This window comes from Camelus dromedarius, chromosome 18 (assembly GCF_036321535.1).
Source record: "Camelus dromedarius isolate mCamDro1 chromosome 18, mCamDro1.pat, whole genome shotgun sequence".
NCBI lineage: Eukaryota > Metazoa > Chordata > Mammalia > Artiodactyla > Camelidae > Camelus > Camelus dromedarius.
This window is the reverse complement of record NC_087453.1, coordinates 12,418,028-12,444,865: the sequence shown is the minus strand read 5'-3', so window position 1 is coordinate 12,444,865 and position 26,838 is coordinate 12,418,028. Positions and strand designations below refer to the sequence as shown.

Below are 26,838 nucleotides of genomic sequence, written 5' to 3'. Positions count from 1 at the left end.
GTGTGACCTTGGTAGCGGTCCTTAATTTCCTCATCTGTAAAATGGTAACAGCAGCAGGACCTTCCTCAGAGGTTTGTTCTGAGGACTATACAAAGTAACATGCATGAAATCTTAGCACGCCACCGGGAACATGGCGTGTACTCAGAAAATGCAAGCTAGAATAACTGTACAAGTGTTGCTAACTTATGAAAGCACAAGATTGTTTTAAGAAACTAAAATGATAAATGTTGACTCTCCCACTCCCAGCAAAGAAGCTCATGAAGGACTAGACAGACTATAGCCTAGGGGGCTCAGAGCCTTGGTTCCAAACCCAACTCAGCCAAAAATGCACCAAAGGATCCTTCCTTCCCCTTTCAATCTTGCTTTTCTGACTTTGAAAAGGACCATGGTAGTGAGTGGACAGTAAGTAGCACTCCTGTAAGCAGGGGCCCAAGAGGCCTGAAGATGATGACACAGCTCTGATCTCCAAGGGCCAGGTCCAGGGCGCAGCACCAGAGCCTTTCCCAACCCTCCTTCCTTGGCCCCACCTCCTCCCCACACCCATTTCTTAATGCGCCTACCCAAAAGGCACAAATAAACCTCAGGACACTCCTCCCTGACCACCCAGGACCCCCAGTGACCTGCAGCATCTTCTCCCTGTCCAGCCTGGTAAACAGCTTCTCACCCTTCAAGGCTGTACTCAGCACCCCCTGCTCAATGGGGTCACCCACTTATCTGCTCTGCTTGTCTCTTCTCCTTGGCTGAGGAAGGCCTGTTCTATTCCACACCCACCTTCAGCACCCAGCACACTGGAGTACGGGGGCAGTAAACATGCTGACTGCATAAAGAACACTTTTCAAAATGAGAAAGTGGAGCGCAGAGACGTGGTCAGGCCAATAGATTCACAAGCCAGGCAGACCTGCACTTGACCTTACTGCTGAATGACCCTGGACCAAAGGCAAGCCTATCTTCTCTGAGCTTCGGTTTCCTCGTCTGCACAATGGGCATAAGAACTGTATCCATGTTATATTCTGATATTCTGTCATATCCTGATTATTCAATAGGATAATCCAGGTAAAGTGCTCAGCAGATCTGGCATGTAAGAAACACAAAATGAGCATTTGCTATCATGATAAGGATGACTACTTAAAATGTAAAATGACTTAATGATTATCTCGGGATCCCAGGGTGTCAGTACTTTCCCTTCCAGTCTTGCCCAGGGCTTCTCTCAGGTTCAAGTCCAAGGTGCCCTGTGGACTACTGGACAGGCTGCTTACCTGCACAGATACCAAATTGAGGTGGGTGGAGATACAGCCTCTTTCCACTGGCCACGCAGTACACTCCACTGGTGCCAGAGGAGGGGAAGCCTTTCTCTAATTCGCCCCCCTACAGGAGGTACCATTTTAAACTCAATCACCTGGGTAGGGATGAGAAGTATTTTTCTCTACCTGGCACAAACGTGCCATACAAGCCACGTGTGTGCGCTGGGGCCCACATGTGGGACCACAATGGGAAGGGCACCCCTGGGTGGCTCCCACTCTCAGTTCTAAGGACAATGCATATCCCCCATCCAATATGATGGGGCCCAGGGCAAGAGTACATTGGAGGCCCTCATACTTACTCTAAATATTTAAAAGTTATAAATCAGGCTATTAAATAAAGCATGTTCTGTCCTTCCACTCTGACAAATGTGCCTTCATAATGACCTTGAAGGCCAGGACAGGTTCAAATTTAGAATCCTCAGAGTTCCATGGCTGAATATGGAGTGAGGAGCTGAATATAGGCCCTCAGCTGCAGCCCCTCCTTCCCTTCATCCCCACCTACCCCACCTTCCCCCTAATCCATCAAGGGGCCCACTCTGCACATCTGTGCTCTAATCCCACCTCCACAAACAGCCATTTCGAGGCCAGCTATCAGAACACCAGTGATGAAGGATGGACCTAGGGAAAGGGTCTGGACAGACCCTGGATGTTGACTCAGGGCCATCTGGATGGGGAATTCCAGGGTCCAACACACCCGGAAGATGGCCCAGAAAGAGGGGTCCAGATGGACATGTCCCTTTTGCCGCACAGATTCCTCATCCAGTGACGAGGGCTGGAGATCAGCCCAATAATGCTGGTAACCCCAGATCAGGGCCCTTCTTGCCAGGTGTAACGGCAGAAATGACACAGCCCATGGTTCCAGCAGCAGCCAGGTCCACCACTCACCAAACACGTCATGAGAAAACTCATCAGAACCTGACATGAGGCAATTCTCTGAAGGATTGTGGTCCAATTTTTTACCACATCCTTTCACAAATCAGCAGATTCACCAACCACTGAGGGGTGAGGTGGGCATGAGGTTTCTCTTACCTTTCTTTCCTAGCAAGGTCCAGATTTGGGGTTGAAATTTACTGGGAAGTCCAGGGCAGCCACACGTCTAGTCCTACTCTGAGCCTTTCCTGGGGCTGGAGACATACAGACCTCTCTCAATTCTTGCCAGGGCTTGGGTTGCGGACAACCCTTCAAACCCAACCTTTAACTAAAGACTGGTTTTCCTTTACTTTTTTTATATTAATTTTTTTTTTTTTTTTTTTTTTTTTTTTTTTTAGGATGTAGACATTCACCTCTGGAGAGAAATTATGGGTTTCAAGAGTTCGTGACAAAGAGCTTCATTCCAGAAATGTAAAGCCGGCATTTTAAATTTGGTTCTTATTCACTGCTGGGAAGTATTAGAATGAAGATTACAAATTTAATAATGTAACACGACAGGAACTGGCCCGGCCTCATCTCCAGGAGAGTAATTTGTTCCTGCCTTCCGACTGGCACTTCCCAGCCTCCCAGCATCACCAGACCAGACTGGTGACACACTCCTGACTTCCTTGTCTTGTGCTCTGGCCTAGACACCAGAAGGTCATCACTGCCAGGGTCTGAGGAGTCAACGCTGGAATGGTCTAACCCATCTGGGGAGAGTCACTATAGCCAAAGGGAGCCATCCCTGGGCCCCTTGGCTCCATTCTTCTCATCTGCAGCCACAGCAGTCTTTGCAAAGCCCAGATCTGAGTCTGTCACTTCCCTGCTAAAAACCCAACAGGGGTTCAACTGTCCTTAAGCTCAAATCCAAGATTCTTGACTTGAAAGACCTAGCATGACCCAGTCCTGCTACTTCACTAACCACACACTCCTTTCCCTGGGCTTTCAAAACACCATGTGCCTTTCCAACCCCAGGGCCTTTGCATAGCTGCTAATAACAACAAGAGCTAATACTTATAGAGCATTGTGTGCCAGGCACCGTGCTAAGGGCCTGGCAGGTGTCCTCTCACTAATTCTCATCCCAGCTCTGTGCGGTAGGTGGTAGAGCCAAGTGGGTTAGCTCAGACCTTGGAGTCAGACCTCTGGGTTTGAATCCTGCTGCTGACTCTTACTAATCGTGTGACCCTGAGCAACATACTTACCCTCTCCATGCCTGTTTCCTCATCCATAAAACAGGGATGTGCTAGTACCCACCTCACGGGGTAGTTGTGAGACTCTAATGAGTTAAGGGAGGTAAAGCATGAGAATTTGATGGGCACCAAGGGTTAATCATCATTGTCCTCATCTTACAGAGAGAGAGACAAGCAGGATTGATTGAACAACATGGTAAGACCACACCATACAACTTCCAATGGGAGTGTGGTCTCCAGACTCTGAAGACTTCAATTTTTGCCATGACATGGCGATTGTAGAAAATTTGGAAAATACCAAAAAAGTGCAAACTAGGAAGCAAAAGCTACCCATAATTCTGAGCTGCAGAAGCAATTATGGTTAATATTTCCATCCGTGTGTATGTGTATATGTGTGCATATGCAAGACAGAGAGAGAATGAAAGACAGGGGGAGGAGGGAGAGAGACAGATGAGGGAAGGGGGAGACAGTTACACAATTGAGAGAATCTGGGATTTGACCCCATACTCACATGATGGACTCCCAAGTCCGTGCTCTCAGCATTATAGCATTGTATCTCACTCCCCTCTGCTCCCCCTCTTCACGTGGCCAACTCCACTCATCCTGTAAGTCTCAGCTTAGCTGCCTCCTCCCCTCCTACTGCCCAGGTCAGTTCTTTCAGCCCCAGCCTCTCCCGGCACCCTGCGCTCATCCTGCATGGCACTTAGCACAGTAGTGATCAAATTATTAGTTGTTTCTTTGAGCTGTCGAATGTCTAACCCTCTCCCGCCAGACTGTAAACTCCATGAGGGCAAAGACTGGGCTTGTCCTGGGTCACCAGCACCTAGGGCAGGATCTGGCCATCAGCAACTACCGGAGAAGGGAGAAATGGAGGGGAGAGGCAGGGAAGGAGGGGAGAGGCAGGGAAGGAGGGGAGGACTGGGGTTCAGCTTCACCTTTTGCAAATCAGTGGGTGGGATGCAGCAAAGAATCACACAGTCCCTGACCTGGAGCAACTTGTGGTGTGGCAGTGGAACAGTGAGATCAGTTAGACTTTGCAACTGCTGGAGAGAGAGGAGGTCAGAGTCCCTTGCGAATGCCCAGGAGGAGGGACCAACCCTACCTGAGAGAAGAGAGGTGTGCTTCCTGGAGGAAGTGGTGTCAGAGCCCGAAGAAGGCAAGGGAGGGCATCCCAGGGAATCACCCAAGCAAAGACATGGGAGATAGAGGCTTCCAAGAGTGGAGGAGCTGATTTTTGCCTGGAAGTAACAACTGGCTGAAAAGGCTAGAAATACGAAGTTAAATAATCTGACCCTACCCACAGCTCATTTCTTGTCCATCCTGCCACTTTCTCTCCAGTACACTCTCCAAACTGTCAGGCCCCTGAGTTGGCAAGAGCCATCCCCTGCCCCCATATCCCTCCTCTTTACCATTTCAGTGACCACTGATTTCCCGTGGCCAGCACACTTTTTCTTGTCCCAAGGACAACAAACAACTCTCCACCCCTCAACCAGTGACTGATGGGAGATGGGGAGTATAAACACCCCAGCTCCCTCACTCCTGGGTGGGATGACGGAGGTGCATGTTTTATTCCAGGAGTCTACAAACTAGGGCCCATGGACTAAATCCAGCTCGCTGCCTATTTTTGTAAACAAAGTTTTATTAAAACACAGCCCCACTCATCCATTCATATATTGCCCATGGCTGCACCGGCACGCCAACTGTGTAACTGAGCAGTTGCAACAGTGACCTTCTGATTTATAACAATGAAAACATCCAGGGTCTGGCCCCTTAGAGAAGTTTGCTGAGCCCTGTTCTACACAGTCTCCCAGAGCCCCCAGCAAGACTTAACTTACTTGCCCTCCACCAGGGGTCACTTGGAGGACAGCACTGTTTCCCTGACTGACTTTCTCACTCCCTCCTGGAGTTTCATCCATCACCTTCGTGAACCCTATGAACCACATATAACCACTATTTGACTGTTTTGACTCCTAAAAATGGCAGTTTCCTATGGTTCAACCTAATTCTTGTATTCAAATCCTTGTCTTGTAGGGAACCCAAGCTAGGACAGCAAGACAAGTGTCACTGCACCCGTTCCACAGAGAGGCCCTGGTCTGACACTGTTCCCTGCACACACTCTGCAGAGATCAGCTCTGGTTTTGGACTCTCCACCCTCATCCCAATCAAAGCCCTGCCAGGTCCTTGCTATATGCAGCATCATTAGAACACCTGCCAGGCCACCTGAGGCTTACAGCCGTGGAGTCGATCATCCAAAGAGGAAAGCAAGGCTCAAGAGAATGACTTGCCCAGGGTCACTCAAATGGGCAGAAATAGGGGCTCAAGTTCTGGTTTTCTTACGACACACTCAGGGTTCATTCCATGACAAATCAGCTACCCCTTAACCTTTCACCACAAGCAGCCTGTCAGGGCCCCTGCCCACCTCTCTGGAAACAAGGCCAGTTTTCCATGAGGATCAGATGAGATCAGATAGGCACCCATGTTCTGTCATACCCAAAGGGCTTTACGTTTGCAAGGTGCAAAACAGAAAACCAAGATAGATATTTTTCAAAGAGGTAACTGGAAAGAAGCCCACTAGGAAACACAGAGTATCATGAAAAGAATTAAAATGCAGCACAGAATGTTGGCAAGACCATATGTGTTGGAGGCAGGCCTGAGTTTGAAGCCCTGTCCTACCCTTCACTAGCTTGACCTTGGCCAAGAGTCCATCTGAATACTCGATTCCTCCAGCCCCACCCAATGTGGTGATCATGCACACTTCATGGGACTATGGAGAGGGCGACCTGTAATGAACAGGGTGGACACTGCTCAGCACAGAGCTGGCCACACCTGCTCTCCCCACTCTGTTGCCAGAAGCTCCCAGACAGCAGGTGGGTGGACCCAGCCCAGCCAGATCCCCCAAGCAGGATGCCCATCCCACAGCTGCTGCGAGTATCTGCGGTTCCAGCTGACAGCTGCTCCTTCCTTGGAGAACTGCCCTTAGCTGATGGGAGCTGCCTTGCCCCAAAAGTAGGTCCTTGCCCCCACCTGGGGGATTGTCCGCAGTCCATGACGGACTGATACAGGAGTACAGAAGGCCAGTTACCTCTGTGATGCCTTCTGCCCTCTAGAGCCTCCCAGGGGTCAGGCTGAGGCTAGCGTGAGGCTGAGTGCCCATCGTTACCTGCTGCTTCTGTTCCTGCTCATCCTGCATTCTGGCCTTACCTGAGAGCACTTGCACAGCATATCACCTACACAAGAATCCACATCTCAGGCTAAGGCAGTGGGAACAGGAGAGAATTCTCCCATCTTCTGCATTCTTTTCAAGTTAAACATCGCTGGGAGGAGTCAAAGAACACTATAACATGTTAATTTCTCCCTCCCTTTTGGCACCCACTTGAGTCCCATCAGGGTCAGGCTTCCCAGTTTGGGAGTCTCTCTCCTAGGACTCAGCACACCCAAGAGAAGCTAGGCAGAAGTGGTGGCAGCTTCCAGCCAGATGGCTCGGGGGTGGGTTGGCCGGGGTCTGGGTGGGCTACAGAGGCACCTGGTCTGCTCTTGGTGTTGAGCCCAGGCAGATGAGAGATGTTTCTCAAGACATTTGTTGAGGAACTAATTAATTTCCATTACAGGCCCCAATTAGTGACACATCCTCCCATCCACTTCCAAAGCAACTCCAAGTAGCATTTCCCAGGGACACAGAGTGCTGGAAATGCAAGGTATGGACTTGAAGACTCAGGTGCCGATAGGGTCCAGAGTGGCCCCTTGGGCCACCTGGGAGAGGAAGAGGCCCTGGCTGGGAGTTCAGAAACATCAGTTCTATTCCTGGTTTTGCCAGAGATCTGCTGTGAGGCTTTGGGCAAAACATGCAATCCTTCTCTGGGCCTCAGCTAAGATGAGGAGAGGATTTCACAAAGAATTCTGGCCAAAAGACTCTAAGACAGTAATAGCTAACACTCCTGACACACTTTTACTGTGCACAGGGACTCTATAAGTACTTCACAAATATTTACTCATTTAATCCCCATTACACCTTCAAGGCAGGAAAGGGCTGTTATTAGCCCATTTTAGAGTTGAGGAAGCTGAGGCTCAGAGAAGTTAAGTAACTTGCTCAACGTCACACAGCCAGTAAGCGGCAAAGCCAGGATTCAAACCCAGGCCAACTAGCTGTGGAGTTTGTATAACCACCACTATGCTATACCACCCAGCATAATTTTTTTCTTTGTTCTTTTTTTTTTTTTTTTTTTTGCCTAGTATAATCTGATTACTCTTGAATCCTCACAGGGCTGGGTACCACCATACACATTTAATAAGAAATTGTTAGCTGAAAAATAAAGGAAAAACTGGTAGCCTAAACAACCGTGATGATGGTTTGTAGGAGTGGGACTAGGTGGCCGAGGCGTTAGGAAGACCGATGTTTCCTTGGGTGTCCTTTGGTACCGTTTGGCTTTTCACCATGTAACATGTCATTATCAGTAACAGCAGCATAAAGGGTTGTCAGGGCCGGAAATAGTGTTTACCCTGGGGAGGGGACAGGAGAGCCAGAAGATGGAGGTGCCGGGGGCCCTTTTAATTGGATATTTTTCATGCTTCTAAAATTTGTACCATCTGCATATATTACTTAATTCAAATAATATTTATTCTTTTTAAAAGTATTGAATGACCAATTAGCCAAGGATCAGCGAAGACAGAAACTTGGGCAGGAGGGGATGCCATGGGGATGAAGATGACCATAGAGGCACAGAACAGGGGAGGAATCCAAAGGAGGAGATGAGGGGACTGAACAAGTGTCCTCTGTTTTCTGGGAGACTCTGGCTGTACCTAAACCAAGCCCGCTAGACCCTTGCTCTACAAATAAGGATTCCGAGGCCCAAAAGACAGAGGGAAGCAGCTGTAGGAGATGCTGAGCTTCAGTGGCTGAACGGAGATCTCTTCTCTTGACTCCTAACGCAGCCTCTCAGGCCCCCTGGGGGCACACAGTAAACACCAGCAGTCCAGACCAGAGCCAGGAGTCCCAACCGCAGGCAACACACTCCTACCATCCCACCCTCCTGCGCCCAGGAAGTCTACAATAGCAGGAAATGCAGTGCTTCCATGTCCTGGATGCTTCTACCTAGTATGAGCATTATCTCTTAATTCTCACAAGGTGGGAGTTATCCACTCCATTTTACAAAGGAAGAGACTGAGGCCCAGAACAGTAACACATCACGATCAAAAGACACAGCTAGTACGTGGCAGAGACTCAAAACCAAGCTCAAGAGCCTCCGAAGTCCGTGCTCTTTTGCTACCCCGAGCCACCCGGAGCCACCCCTCTTGGAGTATTTCCCATCAGTTTAGGACAAGTTCCACTTGGAAAGTATTTGTAAATACCCTTGTCTTCAGACTCTTTAGTTTTATGGGACTGGATGGGAATCTTATCACATCATGTTTGTTCCCTGTGCCTCCAATCTGAGCAAAATCTCAACCTTCCCTAGAAAATTGCCAGCAACCCCTTTCTTACAAACATCTAAATTAACTGTCTCAGTAAAATCCCTTGGTAACATTTCCCAGCATTTTGCCCCTTTATACCGATGGTTCCTTTGATTTACTTCTTCCCAGCAGAGACCCGTCCTCAAATGAACCTCCTGGTTTTAACACACAGCCCTGCCTTTTCCCAGTGCAAGAAAGGGACTGTGTCCTCCTGTTCCATCTGGTAAAAGGTGCTAGACCTGAGCCCCTCAAAATCCCCAGAGCTCTCTGAGGTCAATATCTCACAAAAAGATACTATAGTCTGATGTGTTATTCATGTCGACTCATTTATCATTTTCCAAAAGGACTGATGGGGTCTTTCACATTAAGCCTGGTGCAAAGCAGGGCAGCAGCTGAGGCTCAGATGATCTGAGACCATGTGATGGGAACAGGAGCGCCTGAAGGCTATACTTGGGTACTGAATTTAGTATCCAATGTCCCAAGTATTTAAGACACAGGTATCCGGGAGACATCCCAGGTTGAGAAGAACCCTTCGTTTCTCTCCAGCTTTTTTCTCTAGCCCAGTGGTTCTCAAGGTCGGGTCCCTGAACCAGTATCAGCATCACCTGGAACTTGTTAGAAATGAGATTTTTCAGGTCCTGTCTCAGAATGAATGAGAAACTCTAGGGTGGGGCCCTGCAGTCTATGTTTTAACAAGCCCCTTCGATGATTCTGACCCATTAAAACCAACGAAAACGAGCACAACTGCAGCAGGAACCACTAACTGAGCATCTATTATGTGCCCGGTATTAACCCCACAATCTCGTGAGTCCTTGTAACTGAGGAAAACTTAGTTCCACATGCCTGGCTCTGGGGTAGGTGTGTTTTGTGCATTATGTCAATTTATTCCTCACAACAACCCTTTGAAGAACTTACTATTATTATGCCCCCATTTTAGAGATGAGAAAGTAGAGCCCCAGGGAATTGAAGCCACTTGCCCAAGGTCACAAAATCTAGAAGCGGCAGAGGCAGGATAAAAATTCAGGTGTGTCAGATTCCGAAGCCATGTTCTTTCTATCCCACCTCAGAAGCTCCCCAGAGTTTCACAGCTATGTCACCCCATCACCCAGACAAGCTATACAGCCAGGTTAGGTGAGAGTTGAGGAGGGGAGAGGGGCAGGCATGGAGAGCAGAAAAAGCCCTTTGCATACTCCGTAGTACCTTCCAGCTACAATATGAAAGGAAGCCATGTGATGCACTTAAAGGCAAAGCCATGAGTGTCTGAAAAACAAAAAAGACAAAGATTTGGGAAGCATGAGTTCTTGGCCTCTCTCTGACTTTACCCTGCGGGGGACCTTTTCTCTTCCCACTCTGAACTTCACTTTCTCCACCTGCTATTCCTTATCACTGTCTACAAGGCTGAGTGATCTGCCCCCAGCTTACTTCTCTGACCTTGTCTACCCTCACACACTCTAATCATGCTGGTCTGCTTTCTGCTTCCTAAACACCCAAACTCATGCTGACTTCAGGGCCTTTGCACCAGCTGTTTCCTCTGCCCCTTGAACCCTCTATCCCCCCTCATATTCCAATTGCTGCTTCTCTTGTCATTTAAGCCTCAACCCGAATGTCACCTCCTCAGTGAGCCTTTCCTGATCTTACTTAATGTTATCTCCTATCCCATCTACTATTTTCATTCCGCTTAATACAACCTGAAATCATTTATTGCTTAATTTCTTTCCTGTTTATTGTCTGTCTCCTCCAACCCAGAACATAACTCTGTGAGAGCAGAAACTGTGTCTGTCTTATTCCCTGGATATATCCCTAGCACCTAGAAGGCTGTTTGGCACTGAGCAGCTAATTATTAGTTGAATGAATGATACCAAAGGAAAAAACCCGGACTTAAAGGCCAGAGTCCTGGATCCTTAACATGTGACTTTGACAAGTCATTTTGCCTCACTGAGCCTCAGTTTCCCCCCTTGTCTAATGAGCAGAATGGACTTGGAATGGTCCCTTTCGAAGGGGCCTTCCAAGACTGTGAGTCTTGGAAAGCTAGGCCTGGAACCTGCCCAGTTGGTCCATCCAGAAGAGACAGTTGGCCAGGGTCCCTACAGCAGCTGCCCCTTCCCCACCCCCACCCATGTCCCTGGCCAGCCACGCAGTCATCTCACTCCCCCGTCGCAGAAACTGTTAATGAAGTGCGCACTGCTAAATGCAGTTACAATTACGGGGGCTAAGAATAAGGCGCTGACATCAGCCTTGTCAGTTTCCGAGTGAATCAGAAGGGGAGGGGTGAGGAAGCAGAAAAGGGGAGGGGGGATGGCGCTCTGGAGCTGTCAAGTGGAAATAGCACAGCGTTAAATATAATCCAGCATTGGCCTACATCGGTCTGGAGAGGCAGGTGATGGCTGGGCCCCCAGGGCCAGGGCAGACAACTGGATTCTTCAAGGAGGCCAGGCAGCCCCGGGATGGGGATCATCCAGGAACTGATGGCCAAGAAGGCACTCCAGCAGGCTGGAGCAGAATATAAAGGGATGGCAGACCCTGCAGGGGCACATCTAACCCTGAACAGGCCCTCATACCCTGGCCTTTGTCAGTGGATGTTTTGATAGCATAAGCACAGCCATCAGAGCTTGCACAGTCCTCTCCCACTTGGAATCTCTTTCAGTCCAAGAGGCAGAGGGTGGCCTCTGGAGTCAAACACACCTGGGTTTGAATTAACACCGTGCAACCCAAGAAAGTCATTAAACCACACCAAGCTGCCTGGCTTTTCCTCATCTGGAAAATGGGTGCATCAGCCACAGTAGTTGCCTCTTCTTGCTTAGGTTGTTATAGGACTCCATGAGACTATGGAAAGCACTAAGCACAGTTGAGCAAGCCTTTCAATCATTTTATCTTTACAACCCCAAGAGATGCTTTTTTAAGATGAGGAAATTGAGGTCCAGGACTTGCCTGAGGCCCTAGAACCAAAGCAGAGTAAAATCAAGCCCCACAGAATAAACTGGATGGGGGAAAGGAGAGAATTCCAGTTGGTCATTCCAGGGGGCTGGGGGTGGGGGTGGGAACTGGAGCTCTGACAGTAAAACTGGGATTGACTGGAAAGGGGTGGGCGGGGCACATAGATTATAGTGGGGGAGATGTTTGCACCCTTCTGAGCACATTCTCCAAAACTGGAGCCTTTCCAACAATTCTTAAAAGAAACGCTGAAGCGATGGTAGTTAAGGCCACAATGAAGAGTTGTTAGAAGAGGCACAGTAAAAGAAATGTCCTGAGATTGGAGAGATTGTCAGCTGACCCACAGTCTGCTCTCCTCCACACCTGCTTCTGGCCCTCGCTCAGCCTTCAGTTAGAAGGGGCTCAGCCTCCAGGATGGAGATGGGTCGGGTGGGAGGCAGAGCATCATTCTCAAAGGGAGACAAGGTGGATTGGCCCCATCTTTCCCTCCCCACTGAACAGAACCAGGTGGGCCTCTGGCAGCTACAAACACCAAGGAAGCTGGAGCCATGAGTCTGGCAGCTTGGGGACAGGGGAGAGGGGTGCTGGAGGGAGATAGCATTTTAGGAAAGAGCTCTAACACCATCAGAGCAGAGCTGCAAGCCAGTGATCTGTGAAATGGGGGAAGGGATAACTCCCCATGAACCTGATTTTTCTGAGCTATTTCTTTCAGGGTAATTTGATTAAGATAAAGTAGTTTCGGTCCACACTCATCCCACTCCACAACTGAACTATGGGAATAATTGGTTGAATTCTTTACTATGCCTCAGTTATCCAAATCTAGAAGAGTTCTGCCCATCTGCCAACACATAAAGGAGATTACAGTGCTTGGTGGTATACCAGGGGAAGGGGAAGAGAGGGGACAGGCCTGCGCTAGGGATGAGGGTGGGAATGGAGGCTTCAAAACCTCCACCTCCCACCTCATGCCCTCAAGGGGCCCGGCTCCTGAAGGATATTTTAAGGCCTCCCCTCCCCATTCCCCCTTACCTACTCAGCCCCAGCCTTCCACCAGGACTAAAGTACTCTGTTCCCACCATCTCAGGGGCGACGGGTAGGACAGCAGAACATTTGGTTTCCCAGAAAAAGCTCAGGTCAAATTTCAAGGACAAAAGTTAGCACTTGGTCTGGGAAATAAAACTCTGCCAAAAGGAGTAAACTGGGGAAGGGAGGGGGGATTCTAGTACAGTCATTCCAGGTGCCTGGGGTTGGGGAGGGATTTGGAGCTCTCATCCCCCCCTACTGTGATCTGTCTGGCAAGACACGGCTATCTCCACCCTACAAACCAGGAGAAGTAACTCAGACAGCCCCCTCCATTTCCCCTCTGTCCAAAAACAAGGGGAGTGGGCATTGGCACTAGTTTGTGGGACGCATCCACCACGCCACCCCACCCACCAGATTTGGCCTGAGCAGAAGGCGGTACCATGAAGGAAGGGCTTTCCAGCCCAGAGACATGGCCTGAACCGCTAGGAGAGGGACGGGTAGCCGGCCGGTGTTGCCATGGCAACTTCCTCCCTGTGCTGGATCGAAGCATCCTATGGGCAAATAGGAGCTGGCTGCTCCAGCTTCTCCGCCCCTCTCCAGGGCGGGTGGGGGAGAACTGGACGCCGAAACCACTTGGTCAGACTCAGGGACACCATTCTCAATTTCAGACCCTGATGTAGCAAATCCCTTCGGCATTTGCTGGAAACTGGAGACACTCTTGCTCCAACAACTGTGCCCCAAGGCAGAGTGGCAGGGCTGGGACTGTAGATGTGATGAAAATTAACTGTTAAGTAGAACAGGGAAATGGGGAACTAGGTGCTCCCCACCCTCTTGCTCCACATGCAATTTCCCCAAATCCCCATCTTTAAATCCCTCCCAAGAAGGAGGGCCCAACTCTGCCTTAATAGCTATAACAATGCGATAAAATTAGCGTATTAAAATTATAAAAGCTAACATTTTGAAAACCAGGCTTCCCCCTCCCAAAACCCATAGATTCTTTTTTACAGTCATGTTTAGAAACAAGTCTTACTTGGTAATAAGATAGATAATAGCTAACAGGTACTGAGAGCCTACCTAGGGCCAGGTACTGTATAAGCCCTTTGCACGGCGTAAACAGTGTAATAATCAATGCATAGATGCTTGAGTCAGACTGCTCAAGTTCAAATCCTACTGCCCTCATTTCCTGTCTCAGTGACCTTGAGTGAATACTCTCCCTGTGCCTCAGTTTTCCTGCCTGAAAGTGGGGATGTTAAATGTTAATTTTACAAAACTGCTATGCTATGAGGAAAGAAAATAATATTGAAAGTGCCTAGGAGGATACTTAGCAAAAGGAAATTATTTTTTAAATGCTGACCCTCTGCGGTCCATGCTATTATTTTCTTCTTCATACAGATGAGAAAGAGGTCACATGTTTTACTCTTCCCAGCTCCACCCCTCCTAAATTACAAACTCAGTATCAGCAAGACTGAGTAATGAAGAAACAGAAACAAAAATGTCCCCAAGTGCATGCTTCTCTAAAGCCCCAGCATCTTTGTGAAAGGTGGCAAAAGCAGTGTAAGAAATGAGCTCAGAATGCACGAGAGAAGATGCCCCTTGGGAGGAAGTCTAGGAATCCGCAGTGACCAGCATCCTAAGCCGCAGAGTGGCTAGAAAGGAGTGGAAGGGGCAGCTTCCTTTGCCCACAAAACATCCAAGGCTCCCAGCCCAAGGCAGGAAAGTGCTGTGGCCCAGTTAAGGTGAATGAAAGTCTTTTCCTCATACAGTTTCTCAGGAAACCAGCTGAAGGGTAGCATATAAGCCCCAAAGATGGCTCTGGTTGATTAAAAACAAAATGCATTGGACAGGAGTCAGAAGCAGCAACAAAGGGGAGGCACCTAGATGAGCCAGAGGACCATCAGGGACAATTTTGAGCCATTAGGGACAGAGGGGCATAAAACGGGCCAGGGGAAGGAGTGGAGAAGAAAAAGGCAGAGCAAAGCCAGTTCTGCTGGCCCTCCAACTGAAGCAGTCTCTGTCCAGCATCTGAGAGCTATTCAAACTGCTCTTTGAAATTAGTTCAGTGTGGTGCTGTTTTAAAAGAATAAATCCAAAAGTCTGGATCTTTTTTTTTTTTTTTTTAGGAGAAAGTTAATGACTTTGAGATGAACAGGAGAAATTACGCACCAAGACAACATTCCCAACTTCTGATTTTCACCAAACACGCATTAGCTTTCCGGAAATGAAACTTCACTTTCTTTCTCCCCCTCCCAAACTTGAAGCATCCCTTAAGATGAGCAGACAGTGAGCACGGAGATGCCCAAACCAAACTCTGCTACCAGCTGCTCCCTGGGGCCTCCCCACCTAGCAACCATTTTCTACACAGTGAGATTCAACTTTTTAAAAAATTCCCTTTCAGAGAGGGCCAGTGCTTTACTGGAAAGAGAGCCAGACACCTGATTTTAGTTTTGGCTCTGCCTGCCTCACTGGGTGACCTTGGGTTACTTACACACACATACACACACATACACATACACACACAAACACATACAACCCCAGGGCTTCAAACTCACATGTGAATACATTCGCACAAATACACACACACATCCATTTGGGGTCAAAAAGGGGTTGGACAAGTTGATTACTAGGTCTTCCAAGGGAAAAACAACAATTTGGGGGCAGAGGGCATAACTCAAGTGGTAGAGCACATGCTTAGCACGCACAAGGTCCTGGGTTCAATCCCCAGTACCTCTTCTAAAAAAATAAATAAACCTAATTACCTCCTCCCCCCAAAACAAAAAGAATTTAAAAATAATACGATAATAAATTAAATGTTTTTTAAAAAAGAATTTAAAGAAACCCACTGGGGGAAAAAAAAATCAGGTGGACCTTTAAAAATCTCTAACGTTCCATGAAGTTACCTATTCTGACTTAAGTGAAACCAGAGCTAGCCGCCTGCACCAGCAATAATAACCAAGGCATCCGATCCATGACGTGGAGCATGACTTTGGAGAAAAGCCCAACTGTCCCTGCCACGTATGCGCCTACAAAACCATGCTCCTGTCCAGCCTGGCTCTCGAGACCCAAGTGGCCTGCTGAACTTCAGGAGTGTCCTTGAATATCAAGTGAGGGGCTGGGGAGCCAGCTCCACAAGGCTGGTGGGGCTCCCACGCTAGCCTGATTTCCTCTCTCTGATTTTGCTCCAGGGGAGTCCACTGTGTTAGGGAGCCCCTCCATTCCCTCTCACCTTGCCTTGTCCAGATTAATAATACAACCTCCCTCAGCTGCAACGAGGGGAAGGTTAAGCCTCTGAGCCTCAGTTATGTTTTCTGTAAAACGGCTCTGCAGTAACCATCTTTACTCCACCCCTGTCTCCAGGTCAACAGCAAGACAGGTCTGTCAGGGGTCGGACTCACATACCTCATCATTTACTTAGCCAACACAGTCTCTGGAGAACCTTCTGCCTTTCTCCCTATCTCCCTCTAGCTCCTGCAGGAAGATTTGAGTGCCCATCACCCACCACTGCATCCCAATGCTTATCAAATAACTGGTTGACCAGATAAGGATGCCTGCAGGCAGAGTCTAAAGCAGGGCCCATGAACTCACTAAAACTTGGAAAAAATTTTTTGAATGGTGCATAAGTGTATTTGGGGGAGAGCTTGTCCACATTTTCATCAAGTTCTCAAAAGTGTCCATGAAACCATCTGGCTCCTCCCCATCACACACACCCCTCTCCGGTTTGTCCCCTTATTGAATTAAAATACTCTCAGATTTTCAGCTTACAAAACATTTTTAAAATTTACCTTTGAATCTGAGTCCTGTCATCCCATTTTACAGATGATACGGAGGCTAGGGGTGGCATGACTTGCCCAAGGTCATGGCTAATCAGTAGAGAGTCAAGTCTGGAAATTGATTCCCACTCCCAACCTGGCACTCTTTGGGGAACTCTCACCCAAGCCCTCTAGCTACCCCACCTGTTGGTGGATTTGCTTCCTCATCACAGAATTATATCCGGAGCCCTTCTGCTGCCTCTGCCTGGACCCAGGGCCCCAAAGAGCAGGTTTCCCTACGTTTCCCCGCCCCTTGGGCTCTGGCTGAGGTTAAGCGCAGGCCTGGGAGCCTAAGGTTCAGGCCGCAGGATGGTGGCCGGGTTCAGCCCACCCAGAAGGGCTACTCCAGGCACAAGAGCACCCGTGGTCAGAGACACACTCCGGAGGGCGCGCAGCTGTAGAATCGGCGCCGCTCTACGCCTCCCTCTGGGATCAGCGGGGAGGTACGCTAAGGAAAGGCCGTCACCCGGTCGGTCCCCTCGTGGTCCGTGCTAGTCAGGTAAGAACCAGGAGCTCGGAGCCCCTGCCTTTGGGGGAAGGGGAGGAGAGACAAACCGGGGCACTCAAGGCCTTGGGAGCAGGGCGGGGGTCTTGGGCAGGGAGCCTCTGAATGCAGCCCAGACAAAGATGGAGCGGCAAGGTCTGCGCGCCACCTCAAACGGCGGGGGGCGCGTCGGGGCCCCGGGGGTGAGGCAGCCAAAGCCCCGAGGTTTGAGGAGTGGTCACAGTTACAGGCAGGAAGCTCGGGGAGGGTAGCAGCTCGGATCCAGGCACAAGACAGGGAGCATTCGGTAGACGCAGGTGAGTAGGAAGAGCTAAGTCCAGACGACCTAAAGGGCCCACCTGCGGGAAAGGGGTGAATGCAGATAATCTAGGGGTCCCTGGGGGACGGCAGGAGGCGAGAAGTCCCCGCATCCTAGAGACCTTGAGGTCCCAGAGGTGGGGAAGACGACCCTGGGGGCGCATTCCCGAGCGGGGTTGGGATTGGGGGTGGGGAGGAGAGAGTGGCCACCTCTAAGAGAGCACCGGGTAGGCGAGGGGGCCTCGGGATCTGGCTCCCGGGACGCGCCCCGGGGGTCGGGGGCGGACTGCGCGCTTACCTGCGTCCTCGTCGTCGAAAGAGTTCATGCACGGGAAGTAGATGGCGAGCGCCTCGAAGGAGGCGGACAGGCTGAGGCGGCTCTGCGAGCGCTCCATGCCCGCGCCGGCGCCCGGCGCCTCGGCCGCGGCAGCGGCGGCGGCCGGTTTGGGCAGCTTGGCCGCCCCATTCTTGACGCGGAGTACGGCGCGCGGCGTGGTGGCGGCGGCCCGGAGCCGGGCCGGGGCTCCGTGGCGGGGCTGGCGGGCGCGGCGGGGCCGGCAGGCGGGCGGGCGGGCCGGGAGCTGGCGGCGCGCGGAGCCCCAGGCGCGCTGTGCTCCCGGCGGCGGTGGCGGCAGCGGAGGTGGCGGCGCAGCTCGCTTTGGCCCGCGGCGCCCCCCGCCGGCCGCGCGGGGCGGGCTCCAGCCGCCGCCGCAGCCAATCGGCGCCGCCCGGGGGAGGGGGCGCCGCGCGCGGGGCGTGGGAGCCGGAGAGCGCGGGCGGAGCCCCTCCTCGCCGCCCAGGCCCGCAGGTGTGCGCGCCCCGGGGGAAAAGAGCGCGGGGTTGGGCGCCCTCTGTCCCGGGGCCGAACCCCCACCCTACCCCACCCCCACCCCCATTCAGCCCCCAGAGTCTCCCCGGCTCCAAGTGTCCAGTCCTTGATGGAGACCGGCCTCCTCCAGGGACACAGACCTGCTCAGAGGAACACACTCAGAGCGACCCTCACTGGAGACCCTCAAATTCGTACGTGAACCCGCAGAGGATCTCAAACGGGCGCCCGCACTCTGCAAGGTACACCATAGACACTCTCCAACTCTTACACACCCAGAGAGATTAACCCTGACTCACTCACTCACAGAGACACTTAGGGAACCAATCCACGGACCCTCTTAGACTCCAGAAACCCAGGGAACGGCAAAGGTAGGTCCAGCCGCGGACACACACAGAAACATCCAGAGACCTGCAGAGACACTCAGAGCAACAAACAGGGACACCCTTGACCACACAGGGAGACCCTCAGATCCCACAGGAACTCACAAAGAAGTTCAGATGGACACACACACCCTCATGAACCCACACTACTCACAGAATTCACACAGACAGACACATAACCAGTGACACACACTCTCAGATCTGCACACAGAGACACCAGTGCCCCTCCTCCCGCCAATGTTGACCCCAGCAGCACAAATTCACATACACACAGAAATACTATGACCAATAGCGTCACACTCCCACACAGTCACCCTCAGAGAGAGACACTCAAACACACCTCAATGGGCTCACACAGGCTCACACTCAGACACAGCCACACAGACTTAGTCACTCCCAGTGATGGATACATTCTGATGCACAGACACCCTCAGACTTATATAGGGACACTGAGTGAGCTGCCAGATTCACTCGCTCACCCAGATACTTGCACATATAAACCCCCAGGAACTCAAACACACACACAAGCTCAGACATTTGGAGCCCCCTAGGTGAACACAATCACAATCAAAAACCCAAACTCCATTCCCTGGCCTTGACCCAAGACCTGAGGGCCCCACCTAGTCAGGCCCAGTTGGCTAACTTGTCACAGCTGTTCCCACATCTGCTTCATGAGGCAGCCTGCTGGGATGGCAGAAGCACAGAATTTGGATCCCATCTGTAGCTCTATCCTTCTATGTGGTTTAAGGTGAAGTCCTTTACATCACCTGCCTGCTTCATCTGTATAAGGTGTATGCGAACCCTCCATTTTGGATGGTTGTGAGGATTAAGTAAGATAATATGCCTTAGTTTTCAATCGCTGTGTAACAAAGAGGCCTAGTTTATCATTTTTTAGGTCAGAGGTCTGAGCAGCCTTGACTGAGTTCTTTGCTTGGGGCCTCACAAGATATTGACCAGACTGGGCTCTTATCTGGAAGCTCTGAAGAAGAATCAGCTTCCAAGCTCATTCAGATTGTTTGCAATTTTCAGTTCCTCGTGGCTATAGGACTGAGGCCCCTGTTTCCTTTCTGGCCTTTGGTGGGAAGTCACTCTCAGCTCCTAGAAGCGGTTCTCTTGTCCTTGCACATGGTCTCCTCCATCCTCAAGATCATTATCAGGATGTCAAACACCTCTCATCCTTAAAATCTCTCTAACTTCCCTTGTGCTTACTGGCCTGAGAAAACTCTCTGTGCCAGTGATTTAGTAAAGACTCTAAGAACACAGAGATGAATAAAACAGACCTGGTCTCTGACTTCATGGAGTTTAGAGTCTGGCAACATCAAACAGATAATTATGACAATAATTAGTTAATTACATTATTTAATAGTTTAATTATAATAAGTTTAATTACAATTGTGATGTGACAAGATACGTATATCTTTTTTTTTTAATTTTTCAGCGGAGGTACTGGGGATTGAACACAGGACCTCGCACATGCTAAGCATGCACTCTACCACTGAGCTATACTGTCCCCCCAAGATATATATATCTTGACACATATATATCATATATATATCTTATAAATATCACTTACAAGATATATACATATATGTACTTTGTAGTGAATGTGTGTTCATGTGTGTGCACCTGCAAGTGTGTGTGTGTGTGTGAGCATGTGTGTGAAGGTATCTTACCCAGCCTGCAGGGATCTAGGAAAGCTTATTTGGAGAGGTGACATTTAAGCTGAAAATGGCACCTGCTGTGTGCCTGGCACTGTTCTTGGCCCTGGGGATATATATATACACCAGTGAATGAAATAAAGTCACTGCCCTCACATTTGCATTTTAAAATAATCTCTGGGGCTGCTCTGGGAGGAAGGGATTGGAGTGAATTCAGAGGGTGGCTCCCCCTCTTCTCTTCAGATAAATCCTGATTTGAACCAAAAAGCCACTGATTGTTTTTAACATGCGAATGGCAGGGGAGGCTGAGAAAGAATGTCCCGTGGGAAGGTGAAGTGGAGGGGGTGGGACTGTGGGTCCCAAGGCCAGATGGAATTCTGTGGACCTTTAGTGGGAGGCAACAAGGGCCAAGGCTGGGGAGAAGACAGGAAGTCGCTGAGCCTGAGAAAGTTTCCGAGATGACTTGGGCAGGATTAAGAGACAGGCTGGATGGGTGAGGATCAGGAAGGAAAAGGAGGGACAGAGGCGCTGCCAAGCTTTGCAGCATCAAGAGAAAACAGCACATATGGATGGAACTCCTCCTCTTCAGCATCTCTCCTTTAAGATGAAGCATGGAGGGACATGGCTCCGAAATTTTGCATATGTAGCAAGACCCAGGTGAGGGCCTTTTTAGGGGAGGTGAGAGATGGCTGGAATGTAGCTAAACCCAAGAGGGCCCTAGTTGCTGCTCTGTCAGTGAGAAAAAACTGATCTTGTTTGTGTTTTGCCTGCTCAGTTAGTGGTGGGCGTGTGTGTGCGTGTGCATGTGTGTGTGTGTGTGTGTGTGTGTGTGTGTAAAGCATCTCTCTGTGCATGTCTCTGAATAGATGGGCACTTCTGCATATTTCTGTCCTTGTCTGTCAATGACCTTGTCTCTAAATATGTCCTTGCAAAGTATATGTTCTTGTGTTAAGTGAATCTGGTCTGGCTTTAAATGCAATATGCATCCTACTCTTTGTATGCATTGGTGGGGTGTGTGCGTGCGTGCATGTGTGTGTGTGTGTGTGTGAGACAGAGAGAGGTAGAGACAGATGAGAGCACTGGTCCATTCTCTGCAGGCATGACTCATGTGCCCCAGTCTTTGTGTGGTTCTGCATCTTCTTGAGTGGGTATGTGCTGGTGTCTCCTATTGATAGTGTGACCTTCTCTGTGCCTGCCTTACCTCAGTGTATCAGTGTCTGTGTGTGTGTGTGTGTAACTGGATTGTGTTGGTTATATTTGGGCAACAGTGTCAGACTTCTGTTCTTGTCCACATGTATGTGTGTGTGTATCTGCCTCCGTGCATCCTGGTCAGTGTGGAATTTATCCTTGACTGTGTGTAAATGCTGCTGTGTGTGAACTTGTCCGTGTGGAGTGGTAGCTTAAGGGAGGAGTCATATTTTCTTGGATTAATCTTTGCCTTTAAGTAGCTAATACGTGACTGAACTGATGGGGAGAGAGATGTTAAGATCTCTTATTAACTCCAAGTCCCCTAACCAACTACTTAACCATCCTAATCATTAAGTTATGCTTCCATCCATCCATTCAACCATCCATCCATCCATCCATCCATCCATCCGTCTATCCACCCACCCACCCATTCATCTTGGTTGCACTGACATTTACTAGTTATATAGTTATCTCTCTTAGACAAATTACTTAATTTCTTTGTGTCTTATAGATAAGAAAACAGGGATGATACCTAAGAAGGCTAGGAGTAGGGGCATGGGGGAGTTCAGTGAGATATTACATATAAAACACTTAACACATTGCATAGCACATAGTAAGTGCTTACTATATTAACTATCATCATCATTGTGGTGGCTGGTACATTTCAGCAAATTCACATCAGGCCTTTACTAAGGGCATCACCCCGAGCTAGAAGCTGGTGAGGCCCTACCTAAGCAGCTTGCGTGACCTTGCTAAAGCCTATGCCCACTCTGGACCCATGGAGTGGATAGAGCACCCTAGCCCCTCCTCCCTTACGGAGATTCTGAGTGCACCTGCCCTTTAAACACTGCAAAGAGCTATGCAGAGTTATGTAGGCTGACAAGGGACACCCCAGAGCCTCAGAATGTCAGGGGCTGGTCCTGGGTCATCTGGAGGGTCAGGAGGAGCTCGGACAAAACCAGGACCTGTTGCCACCACAGGGCTCAGTCCACTGCTTTCTGCTTCTTCCTTCTACCACTTCTAGCCTCTGTTCTCCCTCTGGAAGCACCTAATGTGCTCTGGTGGCAGGGAGCAAACGTGTGAGAAACAGGAAGCTAAGTGGGCAAGAACACACCTTCCTCACTTGTCCACAAAGGGCATCTTCACTTACTATTTGGTGAGGGGCCTTATGGTTACAAAAAAGAAAAGAAAGGAACTGTATAAGGGGTGTGATTTCTGCCCCAATAAAGCACCCCTTTGGACAAGAGACAGAGAAAGAAGGAAACAAAGGGTAGAATGAGACAGAGATTAGGAAAGAGACCAGGACATAGTAACAGACAGACACAAGAGACAAAGAACAAAAGAGGCAGAGGCAGAAACAAGCAAGAGGGAGAGACAGGAAGACAGAAGGAATGAAGTCAGGCTTTATTGCAGACCTGGTTTGAGCTGCCCTAAAGCAAGGCTTCACCTGTAGTGGCCCCTGCATCAAGAGCTGCTGCACTTCTTGGGTCATCCTCAACCAGCACACAAACACACACACACACACACACACACAGCAGTGGGTAGTGGAGAAGGAGCTAGGAGCCTCCAGGTAGGGGCAGATTCTGGCTATGAGAAAACTCCTGTGTGACCTTGGGCAATGCTAAACCACATTTTGAGTCTCAGTTTTCTTATCTGGAAAATAAGCCCACAAACCTCATTTAGTAGCTTCAAGGCTAAGTGGGATAATACATGTAAAAGGGTCTTAGAAATAATGGGGGAAAAAATGGAAAAGAGCCTTTGGAACTATACAAACTGATTTTACAGTTCATAAGGAAAAACAAACATGTAAAAATTATCAGGAAAATCTGGAATTGGGGAGAGTATGGAAGAATAATGAGAAATAATGAGCTCTATCAGTAAAACATAAAACTACTGTTAAGTTTTTTAAAGGCTAAATAAGATAAATTTCCTTAATATATAAAGAGCTCTTACAAAACAATATGAAAGGGCTATTGCTCCAATAGGAAATGGAGAAAAGACATGAACAGACAGCCCACAGAATAAGAAATAAAATGACATATAAATAGCAAAGTGTTAATCAATATCTATCACAATGAAGGGAATACCAATTAAAACAAAAATAAGCCATCATTTTCCACCCATCAGTCTAACAAAGAAGAAATTGCTTGACAATAAACTGTATAGGAGAGGGAGCGGGGAAATAGGCACTGTCACAAGTTGTTGGTGGGAGTATATACCAACTGATGGAAACTCTTTGGAGATTGATTTGTTATTATCCATCAAATTTTCAAATCTACAAATCATTTGATTTAGAAATTTGCCATTTTGCTCAGCAATTCCACTTCTATGAATTTATTCTATAGAAATATTTGCACATATGTGCATATATAATATGTATAAGAATGTTTGTTGCAGTATTATTATAACAGCAAGAGATTGAAAATAAGCTACATGCCCATTAAATAAACTGGTACATCCATACAGGGAATTCTACAGTCATTTTAAAGAACAATGTAGCTCTCAATGTATGCACTGATAGCCTAGATGTACAATTAAATTTAAAAAAGCAAAGTCTGAATAGTATATATAATATGATCCCATCTGTGTGTATGTGTATATACCTATGTACATGTACATATATATTCATATTTAAATATATATCTTTGAATAGACATACAAATTTCAGGAGATGTATATAGGAAGCTATTAACTACGGTTTCCTCTGGGAAGTAAGACAGATAACTTACAGGTAGTAGTCAGTATCTTTTGCTTTATTTCTCTATGATGTGAATTTTTTTTTTTACCATGAGCATATATTACTTTGAATAAAATAATTTAAGTACATTCTTCACCTAAAGAGCAGTGAGTATCAACAATGAGTAAATAGTTACAGTGTCAATGTGTTACTTGGGCCAAGGTTGCACACTATCTCCCTGGTAACTCTGACGCCAGGAACGTGGATTAGGTGGGCGCATGCTCCAAGGGCCAGGAGTGGGGAAGTAGGCTAAGCTGCCCCAGATAACTACCTGCCATTTCCCAGGCCGCCACCTGCTCTCCTGAGCCAAGCGAGGCCCTATCTGGGTGTTAAAAGTGGACTTTTTTCTTTCCAGGACCCAGAACCTTTTCCTACCGCACCCCTTTTCCCACCAGGCAACCCTGACATCTGAAGCTCTCCTTTGATGGCACCCAGACCAACAGAAGGAGCCAGCTGGTGTCTAGAAGCCTAGAGCAGGATTCACATCTGCTCTGTCACAGGTTTGTGGTGTGACCCTGGGGAAGCCATTCTCTCCCTCTGGGCCTCACATGTCAATTCCCCATTGTGGCCCCTTTGTCATCAATCAGGGGACTGTATAGGTGTGTTTATCGACTTAGCCAGCTCAAAATTCATTCTCGTTTAAATAAACAAGATCAGGTTTTGTCACCTTTTATAAATTATCCAACATTACGTGGATATACTTTAGTATCAACAACTACACATACTGCTCCATCATGGTCTCTATGTCCCGATAATAATTTAATCATTCCTTTGTTGATAACAGTTAGGCTGTACCTAACTGAGAATATTATAAACAACTCTGTAAAGAACATCCACATTGTTCATCTCATCACCCTGCTGGCATATTAACTCCTTAGAGTTTATTTCTGGAAGTGGTCAAGTAAAATCAAGGGGTATGTGCATGTTACATATTGTCACTTAACTAAAACTGCCCTTCTGAAATGTTATCTCTTCCACTAGTGTGTAAGATGTCATGGCAGAATTTAAAAGTATCTCATCCCCTAGACCCCGACCTCCACAAGACTACTGCTTTTTCCTCTCTTGGCTTTAATTATCATATTTGTAAAACAGATTGAGGCAAAGTCTTCTCAGAGTTTATAGGGTCCATACAAAAGTCCATAACTTTTTCTCATAGACACTGCTGGACTGTACTTTCCAGCCTCCTTTGTAATTACAAGGAGCCTATATGACTGAGATCTGAGCAGTGTACGTCACTTCCAAGCCTGTCCCATAAATCCCTGGAGCTTCCCCCATCGCCCAGTGGAATGGAGAGGGCTCCAAAATTTAGAGGAAGGCCAAGCCAATAAAATAGAAGTTGACTGGGTGACTGAATGACAACATAGAGCAGAGCGTGTGTGCACATACACACATACACACACACACACAGACCCAAATTGGATTGTGATATAAGCAAGAAATAAAATTGTATTGTCTGAGGTCACTGAGATTTTAGACTTCTTTGTTACAGCCATTAGCCTATTCTGGCTAATACTTCTGGGCCTTGCACTTGAATTGGGAGGAGAAATTAAGTTGGGGCCAAAGGACCCTTGTCTGAGCCATGGGCCATGTCGGGCAAAGAAAGACAGCCTTCCCAGAGAAGCAGGAGAGTGAGAAAAACAAACAAACAAACAAACAAACAAACAAACAAACAAAAAAACTCAGTAGAGATGAACAGAGAAAAATTAAGCTGTGGAAATAGGAAGGGGTCTTGGTGCCTGATATTTCTGTTCTTAATTTCATTTCTTCATGAGATCATCTGAAACATAGGTGTTAAGTTGCTTATCCAAATGCATCTTCCTGCTCCCTCCTCTGATTTTATCTGGGAGATTCACCCTCCACTACACAGCCATTCCTCCTACCAGTGTTTGGTTTATTCATATGACTGAATTCTGACCAATATGAGTGAAACTTAGTGGGCAAGCAGCTACTTGGAAAGCCTCCTTTGCCCTTGAAAAATAGACACATTAGAAACGTTACCCTTTCCATTGCTGGGTGTATATTCATTGCAACCAAGAGGGAAACTAAATTAGGACAAACCTGAAAAACTGGATGGCAGAGCAGGTAAAAGAAAGAACCTAGATCTTTAATGATGTCATTGAGCCACTGAATTAACCAACCTTGGAGCTGCCCTACTTAGTGGCTTAGTCTAACTGTTAGCATGTACATTTCATTACTGTTTAATATATATTGCTTTGGGCTTTTTGATTTTGTTTTCTGTCACTGAAAAGCATCCTAACGGATACACTCACCTGACTATAATTCCTGCCAATGAGTCTTTGACATTTCCCTGCATCCCTTCAATAAAACCATATCTTTGTCTTATTTCTTGAAAACAAGTAACCCCAGACTCAGCCAGAGCTTCTCCAAGCCACTTCCAAATGTGGATTTTAATGGTAGGTATCTTTGTTTCTGATTCAGAGGAGAAAGGGACAGGCAGGAGGGAGGAATGTGGGTTCAGATCTTGAACCATGGGAGAAATATGGGGGAGAGGAGTAAGGTAACATTTGCCATCTCCCCAGCCTTATACCACCAAACCAGGCTGACTCACTCGCACATCACAGGGTCCTTAGGTAGTAAATATTTACTGAGTACCTCCTTTGAGGTAGGCACTGTTCTAGGTC

The 26,838-nt window shown here is 48.2% G+C and overlaps 1 protein-coding gene across 2 annotated transcripts in view; it reads right to left on the bottom strand.

The window, feature by feature from the left end:
* The window catches only part of RIMS4 (regulating synaptic membrane exocytosis 4), a 55,914-nt gene extending 38,063 nt beyond the window's left edge, over nt 1-17,851 (bottom strand). For both annotated transcript variants that reach the window (XM_064475651.1, XM_031433751.2), the window contains exon 1: nt 17,703-17,851. In XM_064475651.1, coding sequence (XP_064331721.1) covers nt 17,703-17,799 — 97 coding nt within the window. In that variant the 5' untranslated portion in view covers nt 17,800-17,851. The remainder of the gene's footprint in view (nt 1-17,702) is intronic.
* Between the last annotated feature and the right edge of the window lie 8,987 nt (nt 17,852-26,838).